This window comes from Artemia sp. Qi Xiang Cuo, chromosome 17 (genome assembly GCF_049724085.1).
Source record: "Artemia sp. Qi Xiang Cuo chromosome 17, ASM4972408v1, whole genome shotgun sequence".
In the NCBI taxonomy this organism is placed as follows: domain Eukaryota; kingdom Metazoa; phylum Arthropoda; class Branchiopoda; order Anostraca; family Artemiidae; genus Artemia; species Artemia sp. Qi Xiang Cuo.
In genome coordinates, this window is record NC_142810.1 from 48,192,601 (window position 1) to 48,210,050 (window position 17,450).

At 35.2% G+C, this 17,450-nt stretch overlaps 1 protein-coding gene and 1 long non-coding RNA gene across 2 annotated transcripts; one reads left to right on the forward strand and one right to left on the reverse strand.

Moving 5' to 3' along the window:
• Positions 1 to 367: 367 nt before the first annotated feature.
• LOC148942281 (uncharacterized) lies at positions 368 to 9,912 on the reverse strand. Its single transcript, XM_089103279.1, has 2 exons — positions 9,771 to 9,912; positions 368 to 549 (listed from the first exon to the last, which is right to left on the reverse strand). Exons 1-2 carry the CDS (start codon positions 9,910 to 9,912, stop codon positions 368 to 370), a joined length of 324 nt encoding a protein of 107 aa, XP_088959405.1.
• Positions 9,913 to 10,645: 733 nt separating this feature from the next.
• LOC148942282 (uncharacterized) lies at positions 10,646 to 15,300 on the forward strand. Its single transcript, XR_016143129.1, has 3 exons — positions 10,646 to 10,931; positions 12,533 to 12,681; positions 15,051 to 15,300. It is a non-coding gene; the product is annotated as an uncharacterized LOC148942282 (long non-coding RNA).
• The last annotated feature ends 2,150 nt before the right edge of the window (positions 15,301 to 17,450 follow it).

Genomic DNA, 17,450 nt, shown 5'->3' on the forward strand with positions numbered 1-17,450 from the left:
ACTCAAAACCTCTTCATGTTCGAACCAGTCATCCAGTCAAAAAAATAATTGTGTCACTTTATCATGCAATCTACAGACTGAAGTTAACCAACAAACGTGGGACGGAATTACGGTACCTTATTTCAAAATTGTTATTTGTGGCTTCCGCCTATTTAACTTCTCAATAGGTGTATCGTTTTTCTTTGTATTATCAGATTGCTAGTACTCAGTGAGAAATAAAAGATGGCTCTTGTGGTACTAAAGACAGTGAAAACACAATCTGATGTTTTGAACTGGTTAAGCAGGAATTGAGAAAGTGGTTTTTAATGAAAAAAAACTCCATTCGCAGTTATACAGTTTTAGTAACTTTAGTAACAGTTTTACAGCTTTAGTAAGACCGCAAGCGAAGACGCTTGCGGTCTTCCCTAACTCTATCCGAGCGCCAAAATGAGACTTCATCAGCGCCACCTATACCTTCCCTCGACGAACGTGCTTCATCACGGGGCTTGACTTCTTCTCGTGCCGAAACTTTATATGAACGATTTGTAGGGGGCTTAGAAGCTCTATCACCTAAAAAGTAACAAAACTTATGGGAGTAATGTAAATAGATACATAAATACGCGTTCATTTTTTTTTGTGCCATTTTCGAAGAGAACGAGGGGTATTTCTACCTTATTTCCCTGTCCTGGCCTCTTTAGCTATATATATTCTTTTTTTTTTATTTACATTTCTATTATCAAGAACCTTGGGATTTTTTTTTTAAAAATTTAATTTTTAACCAATACGAAACAAGATATTTTACAAAAAAAAAAAATATAGTTTAAGTTTACTAATAAAAAAATTTAAGTTTATTAATAAAAATAGAACTGAAGAAAATGCATATATATATATATCAGGGTTCCGACAAGTCGGTTCGTTTCAAATTCTAGGCTCTGTCCTATTTTTACAAGATTTCCCGGGCCCAAATATAGGACTCGGAAGTCCTCAAGATCAGATCTGTAGTAGATGTCGTGGGATGCCTGGTCACATAAATTTGTCATTTCCAGATTTTATAAATTTTTTTATATTTTTTTTTTCAAATAAAAACTGTAAAAATATTAAAAAAAAGTAAAAAATAATAAAATCATACTATGCCAATGATTGACCGGTCAAAGATTTGGAATCACTCTTCCTGCTTCTCGGGTATCAATTTCAATATGAGGTAAATTTTTCTCTTTGCAAGAGACTGCTAGATTCTCGCAGATTCCATCATCTGCTCTCTTTCACTTGTTCTGGACTTCACAGCTCCTTCGAGCAAAGAAACAGCTAGGGCAATGTCTATGAAACTCTTGGACTCGGCAGCCTTCTTCATTCTGTCGGTCACTTCCTGAAGTAGAGTATCTGCTACTGTTCTCTTTTCTTGATCTGATGCTCTAAGTTTTTTCCTTTTGCTTTTCAGGTCTTCTATTTCTGTCTTTTTGTCATGAGCCTCCAGCAATTTCCTCTTGTTGTCCTCTTCGAAAGCTGCTTTCTCCTTCTTAGATGGCTCTCCTTTTATCTTTTCATCCAGATATTGTTGACACCAAGACCGTGCAAAATTCAACAGCTCTTTTGTAATAATAAACAGTTCTGGTTTTCCAGAAGCTTGTTAAGTTCCAGGTACTTGCTGTCCCGCGCTCATTCACCAGACCAAAAGAATGGCTCCAGAAATGATCGATTCGAGTGATGTCCTCAAGGGGTCCAGTTTCCGTTTGCAAAAGCAGTCACTCAGCCTGGGCGACGTCTGAGCTGTTTCCAGTAGCAATCTCGCGTACCACAGCCGCTGTGTCTGCAATACTTCTTGAATCCTTCATGTTGATCGGACTCAAATAGCGTAAAGCCTCTAAAGACCATCCTTATACAGAGGAAATTTGTAAAAAATGAAAAGGGGAAATTCGAAAATGAGTTATGTATTTGCATGGCTAAACTAAACACGAGGAATCAAATGGTGCAGTCAGAACTGTCATATATTTTACCATTACGAAGAAAAAAAAAGACACAAGCCTAAAAATGGTGTACGTCTCTATTTTTATCAGGTATTGTTGCAATTAAGAATGACAGAAGAAGATTATCTTATGGAGTTATAAAATGAGGATATGGCATTTGTCTCCTTTTTTGTCAATGAAAAAGGAGACATACGCCATAAAATTTAATAATTTCCATTTTAAAAAAATGAAAAAAAAAGACTTCAGCAAAAGAAAATTCTTTAAAAAACTGAAATAATAAAAAAAGAGGTCACCCTTTTTTTCTTCCTTATTCAATTTGTAAAAAAATTTACACAAATTAGATTTTATTACGGTCTTTATCCAATTTTAGACTTCTTATAAAAATTAATAAGTGTTTGACAGTGAAAAGGTTATCTTTTTTTTTCTTATATCAATCGCAATTTTTAGTGAATATTCTTTAGACCTCAAAAAATTAAGATCCAATTAAATAATATATCAGAAAACTGTCTCAGACACTAACATCTCATAAAACGTAAAAAATCAAATTAAATGGATATTTTACTGAGTTTTCTTCAGCTTTCACCATTGGTGTTTGAAAATGATAAAAATTTACCAACTTAAAAAAAATTTCCATAATTAAAAATTCTCTCTTAACTTACATGTCACATCTCCATCACATCTGATTCTTCTGTGTGGCTCATACTTCTCGCGATCTCTTCTTTCTGACTCACGCCTTCCCCGATCCCTTCGTTCTGGTTCACGAAGACCACGGTCTCTGTAATCTAGATTTCTTCTTTCTCGTTCGCGCCGATCAAATTCACGGTCTCTTGAATCTAGGTATCTTCTTTCCGGTTCACGCCGATCAAATTCACGGTTTTTGCGTCCAAAGTCTCTAGACTCATAGCCCCGACCTTCTTGAAGACGATCTCCAAAACGGCCACCGCGATCTCCATAACGATCACGTTCTGTAAAGGTATCCGGTCGACGTTCGCGATTTCCTATATTGTTGACGGGACGCTTGCGGTCTTCCCTAACTCTATCCGAGCGCCAAAATGAGACTTCATCAGCGCCACCTATACCTTCCCTCGACGAACTTGCTTCATCAGGGGGCTTAGAAGCTCTATCACCTAAAAAGTAACAAAACTTATGGGAGTAATGTAAATAGATACATAAATACGCGTTCATTTTTTTTGTGCCATTTTCGAAGAGAACGAGGGGTATTTCTACCTTATTTCCCTGTCCTGGCCTATTTAGCTATATATATTCTTTTTTTTTTCGTTAAATTTATATTAACAAGAACCTTGGGTTTTTTTTTGTAAAAATTTCATTTTTCACCAATACGAGAAAAGATTTTTTACAAAAAAAAAATATATAGTTTAAGTTTACAAACAAAAAAATTTAATTTTATTAATAAAAATATAACTGAAGAAAATGCATATATATATATATATATATCAGGGTTCCGACAAGTCGGTTCGTTTCAAATTCTAGGCTCTGTCATATTTTTACAAGATTTCCCGGGCCCAAATATAGGCCAAATATAGGACTCGGAAGTCCTCAAGATCAGATCTGTCGTAGATGTCGTGGGATGCCTGGTCAAATAAATTTGTCATTTCCCGAGTTTCTACATTTTTTTTAATTTTTTTTTTCAAATAAAAACTGTACAAATAGTAAAAAACAGTAAAAAATAATATACTCATACTATGCCAATGATTGACTGGTAAAATATTTGGAATAACTCTTCCTGCTTCTTGGGTATCAATTTCGATATGAGGTAAATTTTTCTCTTTGCAAGAGACTGCTAGATTCTCGCAGATTCCACCATCTGCTCTCTTTCACTTGTTCTGGACTTCACAGCTCCTTCGAGCAAAGAAAAAGCTAGGGCAATGTCTATGGAACTCTTGGACTCAGCAGGATTCTTCATTCTCTCGGTCACTTCCTGTAGTAGAGTATCTGCTACTGTTCTCTTTTCTTGATCTGATGCTCTAAGTTTTTTCCTTTTGCTTTTCAGGTCTTCTATTTCTGTCTTTTTGTCATGAGCCTCCAGCAATTTCCTCTTGTTGTCCTCTTCGAAAGCTGCTTTCTCCTTCTTGGATGGCTCTTCTTTTTTCTTTTCATCCAGATATTGTTGATACCAAGACCGTGCAAGATTCAACAGCTCTTTTGTAATAACAAACAATTCTGGTTTTCCACACGCTTGGTAAGTTCCAGGTACTTGTTGTCACGCTATCATTCACCAGATCAAAAGAATGTCTCCAGAAATGATCGATTCGAGTGATGTCCTCAAGGGGTCCAGTTTCCGTTTGCAAAAGCAGCCACTCAGCCTGGGCGACGTCTGAGCTTTTTCCAATCGCAATCTCGCGTACCACAACCGCTGTGTCTGCAATGCTTCTTGAATCCTTCATGTTGATCGGACTCAAATAGCGTAAAGCCTCTAAAGACCATCCTTATCCAGAGGAAATTTGTTCAAAATATGGTGAAAACCCGCACATTGACATAGAAAATGGACTTGTCTTTCACTGTTGCTTTCTCACCAAAAGCTCGTTCCACATTTTCTGAAACTATGGGCTTTTCTGAAAAATTTTCAGCCAGGTTCAACATTTCTGGTGAGAAATTTTCAGTCTCGGTCACGAAATCTGGAGTAAAGACCCGTCCGCAAAGTGTCACAACTAGTCTTTTGATCTTTGAGTGCAGAACATGAATGAGAGGTTCTTCTTTCTGGAACAGTTGGGTGAAACCCATGACCAGTTCTGCTGAGGCTAGAACAAACTCGAGTTGGGCCTTCATCGTCGTACTTTTGATATAAGCCACAATCTTCAGAAATTTGGGAGTGGACAGAAGATTCTTCAGTTTTTTCTCTCTCGGCATGAAGTTCAGGAAGTACTCTAAGATTGCCGGCCACTGCTGCATAGTTCTAGCTAGGCACATCGAATCGTCAGCCAGCGGCTTGGGACATGCTTCATGAAAGCATTCTCTGGCAACCCCATTTTCTTTTGGCACTTTCGAAAGTCTTCACAACGTGCAGGACACCCGTCAAAAAATGAATGCACAAGAATAATAAAGTTGGAACTTTCTTCTCCGAACACCTGAAGACCGTTCAAGAAAGCGTTGTGGATTATATGGATGTCACTTCTTTCCGTCACTTTCTTTTGGTCGGCATTGAACCTCTTCCAAACGCTTTTGTTGCCGTTTGGTCCATCACCTCTAAGCGTGATCAGTTTTTCAAGTGGCAGCTGATTCTGCTGAATGGCAGACATAATCTTCCTATACAGGTCATCACTTGTCGCGTGGCCTATAAAACTTGTGCATAAATGTCTGCTCTGGATTTCGTTTCCGTATGAGGATCAATATCGAACACGTATCTATAACTCTTCCATACCAGCGTTGTTGGTTGTCTCGTCATATTCTAGTACAAAATATGACTGAATGTCCTTGCCAATCATTTGCATACAGTACGGATGCAGCGCATCGGTGATCAGATACGTGAGTTTCTTCGCACATAGGGACATTCTATCGGGAATCTTACCAGGGAACATTGCATGGAACTGGAGGAAGGCTTACTGGAGTTTCACGATTGGAAAATTAGTTAACTTTATTTCTGCTTAACTTTGGTTTAATATACCTCTTTACTTTTCTTTAAGACTTCTTTTGTGGAGTTTTTTTTAAACTAATTTAAATAAAAACACACATTCAATAATAGCAAATCTAGTCTATTCTGAAAAAAAGAAAGCAAAGAAACATAGACACTACAGGACATCAGTACTTACATACCAGTTTCACTTTTAACCGATGTCATTTGTTATACATTCTGAATCGTTATACGTATTCTTTATGATAGGGAACTCAGCTAACTTACTCAAATTTCTTCATGAGTCAAAAGAAGTCTATTGACTTATGGAAGTCTTTTGGCTTATGTCGCAAGTAGGAGCAGTCGCATTGATAAGTTGATGCAGATGCAAGTAGTTATTGTAGTCAATTCTGCCTGTAGTCACATTCACAGTACCAAGTTGTCACAGTCGTAGTCACAATTAGGTGGAGTTGCTATTGCAAGTGGTCGTAGCTGCAAGTTTGTGTAGGGAATTTTATTTGATAACTAAATGGTCCATTTCGTATTTCTAGGCAGAAATTTAACTAATTTTGACGAATAGTATAGCTCAGATCAGCATCCGTGTTAAATAGACAAAATTCGATGCATTTCAAAATTTAACAGTATACAAATTTATTGTGAAAATTTTTTGCCAATCTTAAAGCCTATCTTAAAGAGTAATCTTAAAGCCTAAAACGCGCCGCAATTAAGTCCTACAATAACTTAAGCACGAAACAGACAGAAATTAGTTTCAATGAATAGCCAAAACTAAAAAACGAAAAGAAATTAAAATGAATAATCACTCGAAATATTAAGATAGAACATTACTCCTATTGATAAATAGACGATTTCTAACACAAGTAAAAATTCTAATAAACATTACAGCCAAACTTAGGACGAAAAGAAAAAGGACACATGCTAGTAGGATTTCCCTTAAACTCTGTACAGGCATGAGCATGATGTGTGCTTTACTGAAAACGCCTTCAGTTCTAAGTAGTGTGTTCTTATATGACACAACACCAAAAGCTACGCTGCAGCAAAATAATATCACAAGGCTAATCAAGATTTGCAAATAAGAGCTACCATATGCAAGTCTGGTCTCTTTCCTTTGGTCCCAAGTAGACCCAACATCCACCTCAAACTTTCAAAATAGTTTATGTGTCTTTTACACTTTACTAAAAACCATGTATGTTGAAATAGTTTGATTTTATTTGTTTTCAAAGATTAAGATACATTTTTTTTTATTTTTATTTATATTTTTTTCTTTTTTTAATTTTTTTTCTGTATTCTTTTTTTTTCAATTATAATTTAAAATTAATTATTATATATATACTTTAAATAAAAATTTTTAAAAAAAGTTAAAATTAAAATTTTTATTATTTAATCATACAAAGATAATATTAAAAAATATTAATAAAATTAATAAGTAACGTAAATATATCGAATAATTAAAATAATTGAAAAGAACATTATAAAAAGTTTTTTTCAAAAAATAGAAATTTATATTAAGACCTAAATTTCTTATTAAATTCCTCTCGACCCTTGAACCTTCTGCTAAAAGTTTAATACCAACCAAGGACATAAAATCTTTGGACCATTTTCAGGCCTTCTTACACCCCATTTCCATCAAAATATGTCATCCTTTTGGAACCGAGAACAATCCTAAAAGTTACTGAGTAAGTAAAAACCTTAGTTCTAGTATAAATGTTTTCCATATTGGGAAAAAACAAAGTTTACCTGTCTCCTCTAGCTGTTGAAATGCAATCGGACAGCCAGCCAAGGAACGGTGGGATGAACGTCGCCTATCGACATGACCTTTCCCGCTACAGCCAGAAGTTGGACACTTTTGCATTTTCTCATGAAGGTACACTGATAAAAAATTCATATTTCAATTATGTATTTCCAGTAATGTATTTCCAGTAATGTATTTCCTGCTCAAATGTATTTCCAGTAATAAAATTAACTGGAGTAAGCAGCTATGCACCGTTGACTTCTCAAACGAATGATAATTGATCTCAAACGAATTGGTCAAATGAATCATTTGAACAATATTAACTGCAATACATAACTAAAGATCCATTTTGTATAACTTTAGACAGAACTTGACCTGTTTGGAGCGAAGGTACTGTTCTATTAGCTAGACAACACGCGAGAATTGGATCGCAATTGTGACGCGAAAAACTAGTAAAGCCGCTTCTTTAAAGAGAAACAGGGGTTTCTCCCTGCGAAAACATTATTTATACTTTAGTTTTTTGGGGTTTAGGGGTAAAAAAGGTACCTAGGTTAAGTTAGGTTACGTATTTAATATATGCTATGCTTTACCCCCATCCCACTAATCTACAAATATATAGCCCAAATTTATTTCTAAGCTATTATATTTTCATCATATTTTGTTTTATTTCATTAGCATTAACCGAGATGTGTGAACACAAGATGTGTAAGACATCTTGATTTTATGTGGATTGCAACCTATCTTGAGAATCGCTCACAGAATAATTAGTTGGTTCTAAAGTGAAGCAAGGAGTTAGATTTAGCCTTCGGAGGTCGTCCTTCCTCCTCCCTTGTGGAAGTCAAATAGAAGATAGAAATAATACATCGAAAGTAACCACTGACTGAGTTTGGTTGATATCTAACAAATCCTGACGACGCCCTCAAGACCACCCCGGCAGGTGGATTAAGTAAGTAAGTAAGGACAAAATGATTGCGGCTTCAATTAACTGGATCAGCAGGAGGCATTGATTCCGCATCTGCTTCGGGAGAACCAGTTCAGGTAAGCTTGAGGCATCTAATATAGTTGTTTTTCAAATATTCTTTCTTGGGCTTTTTGCCTATTCAGACGATCAGAACACGCTGTGTGCCTACGTATTTGTCTTCTTGCCTTGAAAAACGATAGAATGGACTGAAAAAAAGTTTCAAGAAAGAAACGAGAGAATGGATTTGCAGAAGACACTCATTGGCGCCGCATCTAACTTGTCCCAGAGGTAGCAGCAAGTCAGGTCCAAACGAGGAGAGTGCTCCCAGAAATATCAGCAAATAAAGCTTGTAAGAAAATTTAATTTTTATTTTTCTTAAGGTTTTGTAATTATTGAAGAAACTAACGCAAAACCTGTTACCCATTGAAAATGACTTAAAAATAAATATATTTTTTTTTACAAACTTCTTAAAAGTTACATTGTTACAATGTCAATGCTGGATTGGCCAAAAACTTGGGCCTAGAAATAATTAGTGGTGTCTATATTGATAATGTTCAAAGCAATGGTCCTTGTGCAAAATTACTACAAAAAGAAGATGTGATTACCCAAATCAATGGACGTCAAGTTAATAAAAGTTCAGAGTTACAAGAAATACGTGATAATAGTTACCATTCTTGAAAAACCTACGACTGGCAATTTTTCTCACCAGCCAGATCTTTAAAACACTTTTCTAAATTTTGGTTATTATGGGGCGTCCTTCCGTTCTTCCGTAATTCGATTTTTACTAGGTTGCAGGTAGATCTAAGGATAAGTTTGCATCTTAGTGGGTATATAGACAGGGTTATGGTTATGGATCTAATTGAAAACAAAAGCATTTTGAAGATTGATTGAATCTATGCGTGTCACTTTGATTTATACGTGAAATTAGGCTAATAAATTTTGCTTTATTTTTAAAGACTTAAAATAAAGACTACAATAATTTAAAGTTGTTATTATAGTTATATAGTTTTTATTGTAGACTACAATAATTTAACAGCTCAACCATGGTTGAGCTGTTAACCATGAATAAAGCTTGTAAGAAAATTTAATTTTTATTTTTCTTAAGGTTTTGTAATTATTGAAGAAACTAACGCAAAACCTGTTACCCATTGAAAAGGACTTAAAAATAAATATATTTTATATATATATATATATATATATATATAATATATATATATATATATATTATATATAATATATATAATATATATATATATATATATATATATATACCTCATCTAATCTTTCTACTCTCATCATAATCTTGGATCTGACACTTTGGAAAACACTTCTCCAAACATTGGCAGTATTGCAATTCGCCAGGTGTCTTAAAAAATGGCCATGGAGAAGTTGGAAGATTGACCTCAATGGGCATTAGTGATTCAATTTTTCTACTTATTACTTTTTAAGATATCTGATGTCTCCTTTTTATGACGAAGAAACATGGTGAACACACAAAAGTAAGATTTACTCAAGACAAAAAGAGGAAGAATTGTAGCTTAAATTTACCTTCTGAATCCTCCAGCGGTACATTTTCTTCGTTTATCATATCTACTGCAACAGCACCCAGTTCACTGGGCTCAGGATATGCATGAACTATTTCAAATTGCTCACCGCCACCTACTTCAAGAGCTCGAGCCGCATCACACATTCTGGAAAATAAAAATTACATTGCAACTTAAAACTAAAACGAGAAACAAAAGAAAAGAGCATAAAGACAATCAAAATTAAACAATATAAAAAATAAAATGGATAAAATATTATTCCTAACTTATGTTTTTAATCTTTTCGGTATAGTATACAAGTGAATAGACATAATGCTTAGAAAGTTTTATATTTTTTATTTCAATACGTTTATTCAATAACCTTGACTGGCAAGCTATGCATGGGTTGCATACTATATCTATACATTTTGCGTTATTATTTGAAGAGCATATATTATTGTTTAATGAGTATAGTTCCGATGTTCATTTTACATCTGAAATTTGGTCATCTGTAATTCCATTCATAAAAGCGCGTCACTGTTCTTTTTGCGCCTACTTGAGGTAGGCCAAGAGATTTGGTTGTAAAGTTTTTATCATGGATTATTTTAATCTGTTTAAGCATCTTAATGATAGAGAGCAACAGCGATAATTGTATTGCAACTGTTTCTGGTTTCTTCTGCAATTGGCTAATTTGTTACTGGGAAGTATTGCGGTCTTCGCTACCTCTATCGGAGCGCTCGGTCTTCTCGTTTTGGCGCTCGGATAGACGTAGAGAAGACCGCGAGCGTCCTGTCAACCATTACGGAAATCGCGAACGTCGACCGGATACCTTTACAGAACGTGATCTTATGATCACGGCCACCGCGTGATCGCGATCTCCAAAACGGCCACCGCGAGATCGCGGTGGCCGTTTTGGAGATCGTCTTCAAGAAGGTCGTGGTTATGAGTCTAGAGACTTTGGACGCAAAAACCGTGAATTTGATCGGCGTGAACTGGAAAGAAGATACCTAGATTCAAGAGACCGTGAATTTGATCGGCCCGAACCGGACAGAAGAAATCTAGATTCCAGAGACCGTGGTATGCGTGAACCAGAAAGAAGGGATCGTGGAAGGCGTGAATCAGAAAGAAGGGATCGTGAGAAGTATGAGCCAGACCGAACAATCGGAGGTGATAGAGACCGTGACATGTAAGTTCATTTATTTCCAGTTTTTTTCTAAGAGAGAAGTTTTAAGTATGGACATTTTTTTTAAGTTGGTAATTTTTTATCATTTTCAAACACCAATGGTGAAAGCTGAAGAAAACTCAGTAAAATCTCAATTTACTTTGATTTTTTACGTTTTCTGAGATGTTAGTGTCTGAGATAGTTTTCTGATATATTATTTAATTGGATCTTAATTTTTTGAGGTCTAAAGAATATTCACTAAAAATTGCGATTGATATAAGAAAAAAAAGCTAACCTTTTCACTGTCAAACACTTATTAATTTTTATAAGAAGTCTAAAATTGGATAAAGACCGTAATAAACTCTAATTATTGTAAATTTTTTTAAAAATTTAATAACTAAGAAAAAAAGGGTGACCTTTTTTTTATTATTTAAGTTTTTTCCAGAATTTTCTTTTTGTGAATTTTTTTTTTTTTTTTTTTAGAAGTAATGTTGCAAGAAGTGTTCTTTTATGGCTATAAATAAAAATTTCAAAAGAGACCTTGGTAAAAAAAAGGTCAATAATATAAAACTATAATTAAACTAAAGAAACGTATACATATTTTTATTTAGTAAACTTTTATTTAGTTAACTCTCTTTTTTTATTTAACTAAAGAAACATATACACATTTTTATTTGGTAACTTTTTTTATTTTTTTATCTAGTAACTATTTTTATTTTAACTTATTTTTATTTAATTTTATATATATGTTTCTTTAGCTTATTCAATTCAAACTGGTTTCACTGTCCTTGGTATTCTAGTAAAAATTGATGAAGGAAGTCAGTTGATCAATGACAGATATGGGGAATAATTAATATTAAAACCTTTCAAAAAATCGAAAAAAAATTGAATAATAATATATATGCTAACCAAGAAAAAGAAAAGCGTTTGCAAATTTGCTCGTAAGCTAGATAACTAATTTCATTCAGAATTTTTGGAAAGGATGGTACGAAACTTGTGCTCTATCTTTCTGTCTGTGTAAGTCCGGTAGTTCCATTTAGGGAACTCTCGTAGGTCTGCAAGATCTCTTTAGGGATCTCCAGATATTTTGTCGTAGGTGGTCAGGGTCTGAATTGGAAAATTTTGGCAGGGGAAAATAGAAAACTTACGATGGTTTTCAATTAGGTTTTTACCACGTTTGACTACCAGTCCTGGCTTGGCAATTATCATTTTGTGATTCGGGTATTTTTCACCATGGATGTATGATCATGATTATTGCTTCATATAATTTTGGTATTAGTTATAAATGTTATATTAAATTAAATTCATTAGTTTAAATATAATTAAAATGTACTGTTCTGAAATCTATTATTATTCTATTTTTAAAAAAGGGGGGTTAATTTGGCCATTAAGCCAGGAAATGCTCTGGAAGTTTTTTATTTATGGAAGCGCCCTTACATTACCTTCTAAACTTCCTCTAGTGACAGGACTGTTTTCATATTTCGGTGCTGATTACCCAAATAATGGGCCATTGAGCCCTTTGAGATATTTTCTTTGTTATTGCTCTTTTGTGTAAATAAAGGGAACTTGAACTTGATTATTGCTAATATCTAATTTACCATCCTTCCTTATCCTCTTGTTTTCAGGGGTCGTGGTGATGAAGGCTCAGGGCGTCAGTCGGGTTACGGCAGTTCACGTTCTGAGGAGAACAAGAGAGAAGCGTGAGAAGTTGGAGACAGGGAAAGACCAGGCTGGGAACCAAGACCTCGCGAGGAACCAAGAGGCTTTGAAAAAGGTAGGAGTGGCAAACTTGAATATTTTTTATAAAAGCGTCCATAATTGCCAATGTCTCATTGCTAAACAAAATTGATACACTAATGATCAAGCATACCGAAACCCGACATTCAACGTCTTGGATCTTATGTGTGGCTCCATTGACGTCCAACATATTTTTGGATTACAAAATTACTAATATTTACAAAAATTTAATTTGTTGTTGTAGGCTTAAGTCGGCATTTTTATTTTTTCTGTTTAAAGTAAATCACAAAACAAAATCCATGCCTATAGGGAAAGAATTGACCGTGGCTGAGATCTCAATGCGTTCTTTTGTTTCGTTACTTAATTTGCAAGTATTTTGTATAGCAGTCTCCGTAATTGCCAGCGCTCATTGCCAAAAAATGGATAAAATTATGTTCAAGTAAACGGAAACTCGACATCCACCGTTTTGGATCTTATTTCTGGCGACATTGACTTCCAACGCATTTTTGGATCATTAAATTGCTAATATTTACAAAAATTTGATTTGTGGTTGGAGGCTTACGTTAGTATTTTTGTTTTTTCTGTTTTGAGTAAATCACAAAAAAAAATCCACGCATATCCGGAAATAATTGACTATAATGTTGGGGAGAGATCTCAAGGTGTTCTTTTGTGTCACTATTTAAACTATTTTTTTTTTGTATAGCAGTGTCCGTAATTGCCAGTGCTTCATTGCTAAAAAAAAAAATGATAAAATTATGTTCAAGTATAACGAAACTTGACATCCATCGTTTTGGATCTTATGTATGGCAGTATTGACTTCAAACATTTTTGGATCGCAGAACTCCTAATATTTTCTAAGTTCCACTTTGTTGATGGAGGCTAAAGTATGCTTCGAGTAAATTATATCTATCCCTCCTGAAATTTCCGCCTCCTCCCTTAAATCACTTGGCGTCAATTTATTCTAAATAAAAGTAAGGTGTTCATGTTAAAGATGTCATACATAAAGCTAATCGGCTGTGATGATTTAAAGTACGACATATGCCATTTTTGTAACTTTTCAGGAGAGCAAAAATATAGAAAAGTTTGTCGGCTGTAGTCGCTCTGAAGTATGAGGCAAATGGGGATAAAGAGAACATATTCTAAACCAACTTTTTATACTCTTGTCAGTGGTATAAATTAAATTCAGGTAACCAAGTAAATTCAAAATTATTAGATTTTATGGCGTATGTCTCCTTTTCCTTGACAAAAAAGGAGACAAATGCCAGATCCTCATGTTTTAAGTCCATAAGATAATCCTCTTCTGTCATTTTAAATGGCAACAAGACCTGATAAAAATTGAGACGTACACCATTTATAGGCTTGTGTCTTTTTTTTTTTTCTTCGTAATGGTACAATATATGACAGTTCTGGCTGCACCATTCGATTCCTCATGTTTAGTTTAGCCATGACACATACATAACTCATTTTAGACCAAAATGACATACGCCGTACTTTTAATTATCACAGCTGTAATACATCTATCTCCCTCCTTAAGCTTCAAAATTACTTTGACACACCCTTCCACTCATTTAATGTTTTAAAATTCCTTTGCTCGCCCTACTATAAAATATGATTTTCCCTTTTTACCCCCCCCAGTATTTCCAGGGGAGCCATACAAAATTGTATCCGTAAATATTATAGTGTGCTTCGATCTTGTTCAACATACACCCTAACATCCTTTAAAACTTTCACCTTAATGCCTTTAGTCACTCCAGAGGTATTGCAGATACGCCCTTTTAATATTCATATGTAATTAAACGTTCTCCTAAACATGCCCTAAGAGCTTCAAATACCTTTATTCGTTCTAACGATATAGTAATTGTGCCCACATAACAAACTTTGATGGACAACAAGTCTTTTGATCTAGTTCAACATTTCCAATAACACACTTTGAAAATTCCATCGTAACGTTCTTAGCTGTTACTGGGATATTGAAATTATGTTGTTGTTTTTTTACAGTCATATAGTACGTTTTGGTTTAGTTTTATACCCCTCCAACCTTCCGTGAAAAATAAAACTTGATACCTTCTTCTGTTCCTAGACATTGCGTCTATGCTATGTTGACAACCGCAAAAACAGACCACGTTAGTTTCGCTGTTTTGGACCATTGGTACCAAGCAAATAATGCCGGCATAACCAAAATTACAGATTTGACCCAAAGTCTCAAATCCAAACCACCAGTACCATGAAATTCGGCGTTTGGAGATTAAAAAACATACTCTTTTTACTTTTACCGACTTTTATTTTACTTTTAAAATTCCAAACAAAGCAAAAAAAGCCGTTGAAATCAGAACTTAGTTCTTTTCTAATGGGGTTTCGAATGGCAAATACGAAGTCTTCAATTTCAATTAATAATTCTCCTTGTAGTTTCAGGGTCTGCAGTCTCTGGTCCTCCTGCCTTGATGTCTCTGAACTTGATGCCAGTCGAATTTCAGCAAAGTGGAAAACGTCCTGGTAGTACATTTTCAGAAAGTGATCATACGCCAAAAAGACAACGATTTAATTCAATATGAGCTATATTCTTTTTTTTCTGTTTTTACCGGTTTTTGCGTTAGACTTTATAGCCGCGCGGAGTGAGTTTTTGAATTTGAATAAAAATCTTATGTTCTCTTCTTTAATTTGTTTTTCGATACTTGGAAACAGATGCAACTTTAAATCGATACTTGGAAACAGATGCAAGTCGTGATCCAAACTTTCTAACCTATAAACTTGATAGATAATGCTCTTTGTTTGAGTAGCACTTTTGTCATTCTAACAAAGATTTTGTTAGCTTTAAATTTGGCATCTTTAAGAAGCTAATTTATGATGGGTGGGAAATATCTTGTAACCGCCAATTTCCAGCTTATATTGTTCCTAAAACAAAAAGATTAGATATCAAGTTTGAGTCACATTTTCATTTGGACACTTCCAAATCAAGACACTTCAAATTCGGCTTCTGCCACGACACTTCCTGGAATTTTACATCAAAATCTTCAGCTTTAGCAGTGGTCACAATAGAAGTAGTAGTAGTAATACTATTACTAAGTAAAAAGAACATGCACATATCGCCTTTGGTCAATAGGTCATTCCTCTCGTCATTTTCTATGCATTACTATTATCCCCTCATATTCCCCATATCTCTAGAATTCTGGAAAATTACCACTTGTCTGAAAACTTGTTTTGAACAGAATCCGTCTTATTTTGGAAGGAGAAGGCTATTAGAGACCCAAAACAATGCTAAAATATTTTATTTCGCTGATTAATTGTATACTTGCAGCTATGATTCCTTGGGCAAATGAAAGATATTTAGTATGAAGGGAGTTGTCGTAAAAACTTTACGAGGAGCTCATGTGACTAAAAATTTAAAGTTCTAGTGCCTTTTTAAGAGATACAAGTGACTGGAGTGTAACTAGAGTGACTATCAAAGCAAACAAAGTATCAGAGCAAACTAAGTATTAAAGTAACAATAAACAAGTTGCATAACTAATAGCCATTTTCCCGGGGGCTGGGGGCTCAACCCCGTAAGCATAGTTATTTGGCTTTTGGACTATTTAGAAGAAGAAATGGCTTTCTAAAAATTTTGACCGGATACGTTTGAGGAAAGAGGGGAGGGGGGGCTGTTTGCCCTTTCATCACTTTTTACTCTTAAAAAAGAAACTAGGACTTCCAATTTTCAATCGAGTGAGCCTACTCTAAAGTTGATGCTACCACTCTTTCCACATTAACCTTATATGATTACAAAAGGCAACTTGCATAAGTTACAGCCCTCGTCCCGAGGGCTGGGGAGGGTATCAAACTCAGAACCAAAGTTATTTGACATATCGAATGAACCTTCCCTAAAGTCTATACGACTACTCCTTCCATAATAACCTTACATGTTAACAATAGACAGCTTGTATAAATTACAGCCCTTGCCCTGGGGGCTGGATTTTTTGTCAACCCCGGAGGCATATATATTTGACCTTAGGACTATTTTGAAATAAATAGTTTACTTGCCCTCCAATTACTTTCGACTCTTAAACAGGGAACAAGAACTTTCCAGTTCAATTTCCAATCGAATGAGCTTCCTGCGCAGTTTATACGATCACCCCTTCTATCAAAACCTCATAAACCCCCGGGACATAAATAACAGCCCTTGCCCCGGGCTCTGGGGAGATGTTTCAACCTCGGAGGTATTGTTATCTGATAATTGGACTATTTTACATAAAATGGCTGTCTCAAAATCAATCGGATGCATTGAGGGAAAACAGGGCGTGGGGGGATTGTTGCCCTTCGATCAGTTTTGACTGTTAAAAAGTGACTTAGAACTTTCAATTTCAAATCAAACGAGCCTTCTCTGAAGTTTACTTGACCACTCCTTCCATAAAAACCTTATATGTCCCCGGGGCATAACTTAAAATCCTCACCCCCAGGATCTGGGGGGCTGTGTCAACCCCGGAGACAGTGTTATATGATCTTTGAACCATTTTGAACAAATCGGCTATCTCAAAATTTCGATCGTATGCATTTTAGGAAGAGGGCGCGGGGGGATAGTGGCCCTCCGACCACTATTGAGTCTTAAAAATGGAATTAGAATTTTCCATTTCTAATCAAGTGAGTCTCCTTCAAAGTTCATACGACCATCCGTTCCATAAGAACCTTATATGTCCCCGAGGCATAACTTACAATCCTTACCCCTGCGATCTGGGGGGCTGTGTCAACCCAGGAGGAATTGTTATATGATCTTTGGAGTCTTTTGAACAAAATGGCTATCTCAAAATTTCGATCGTATACATTTTAGGAAAAAGG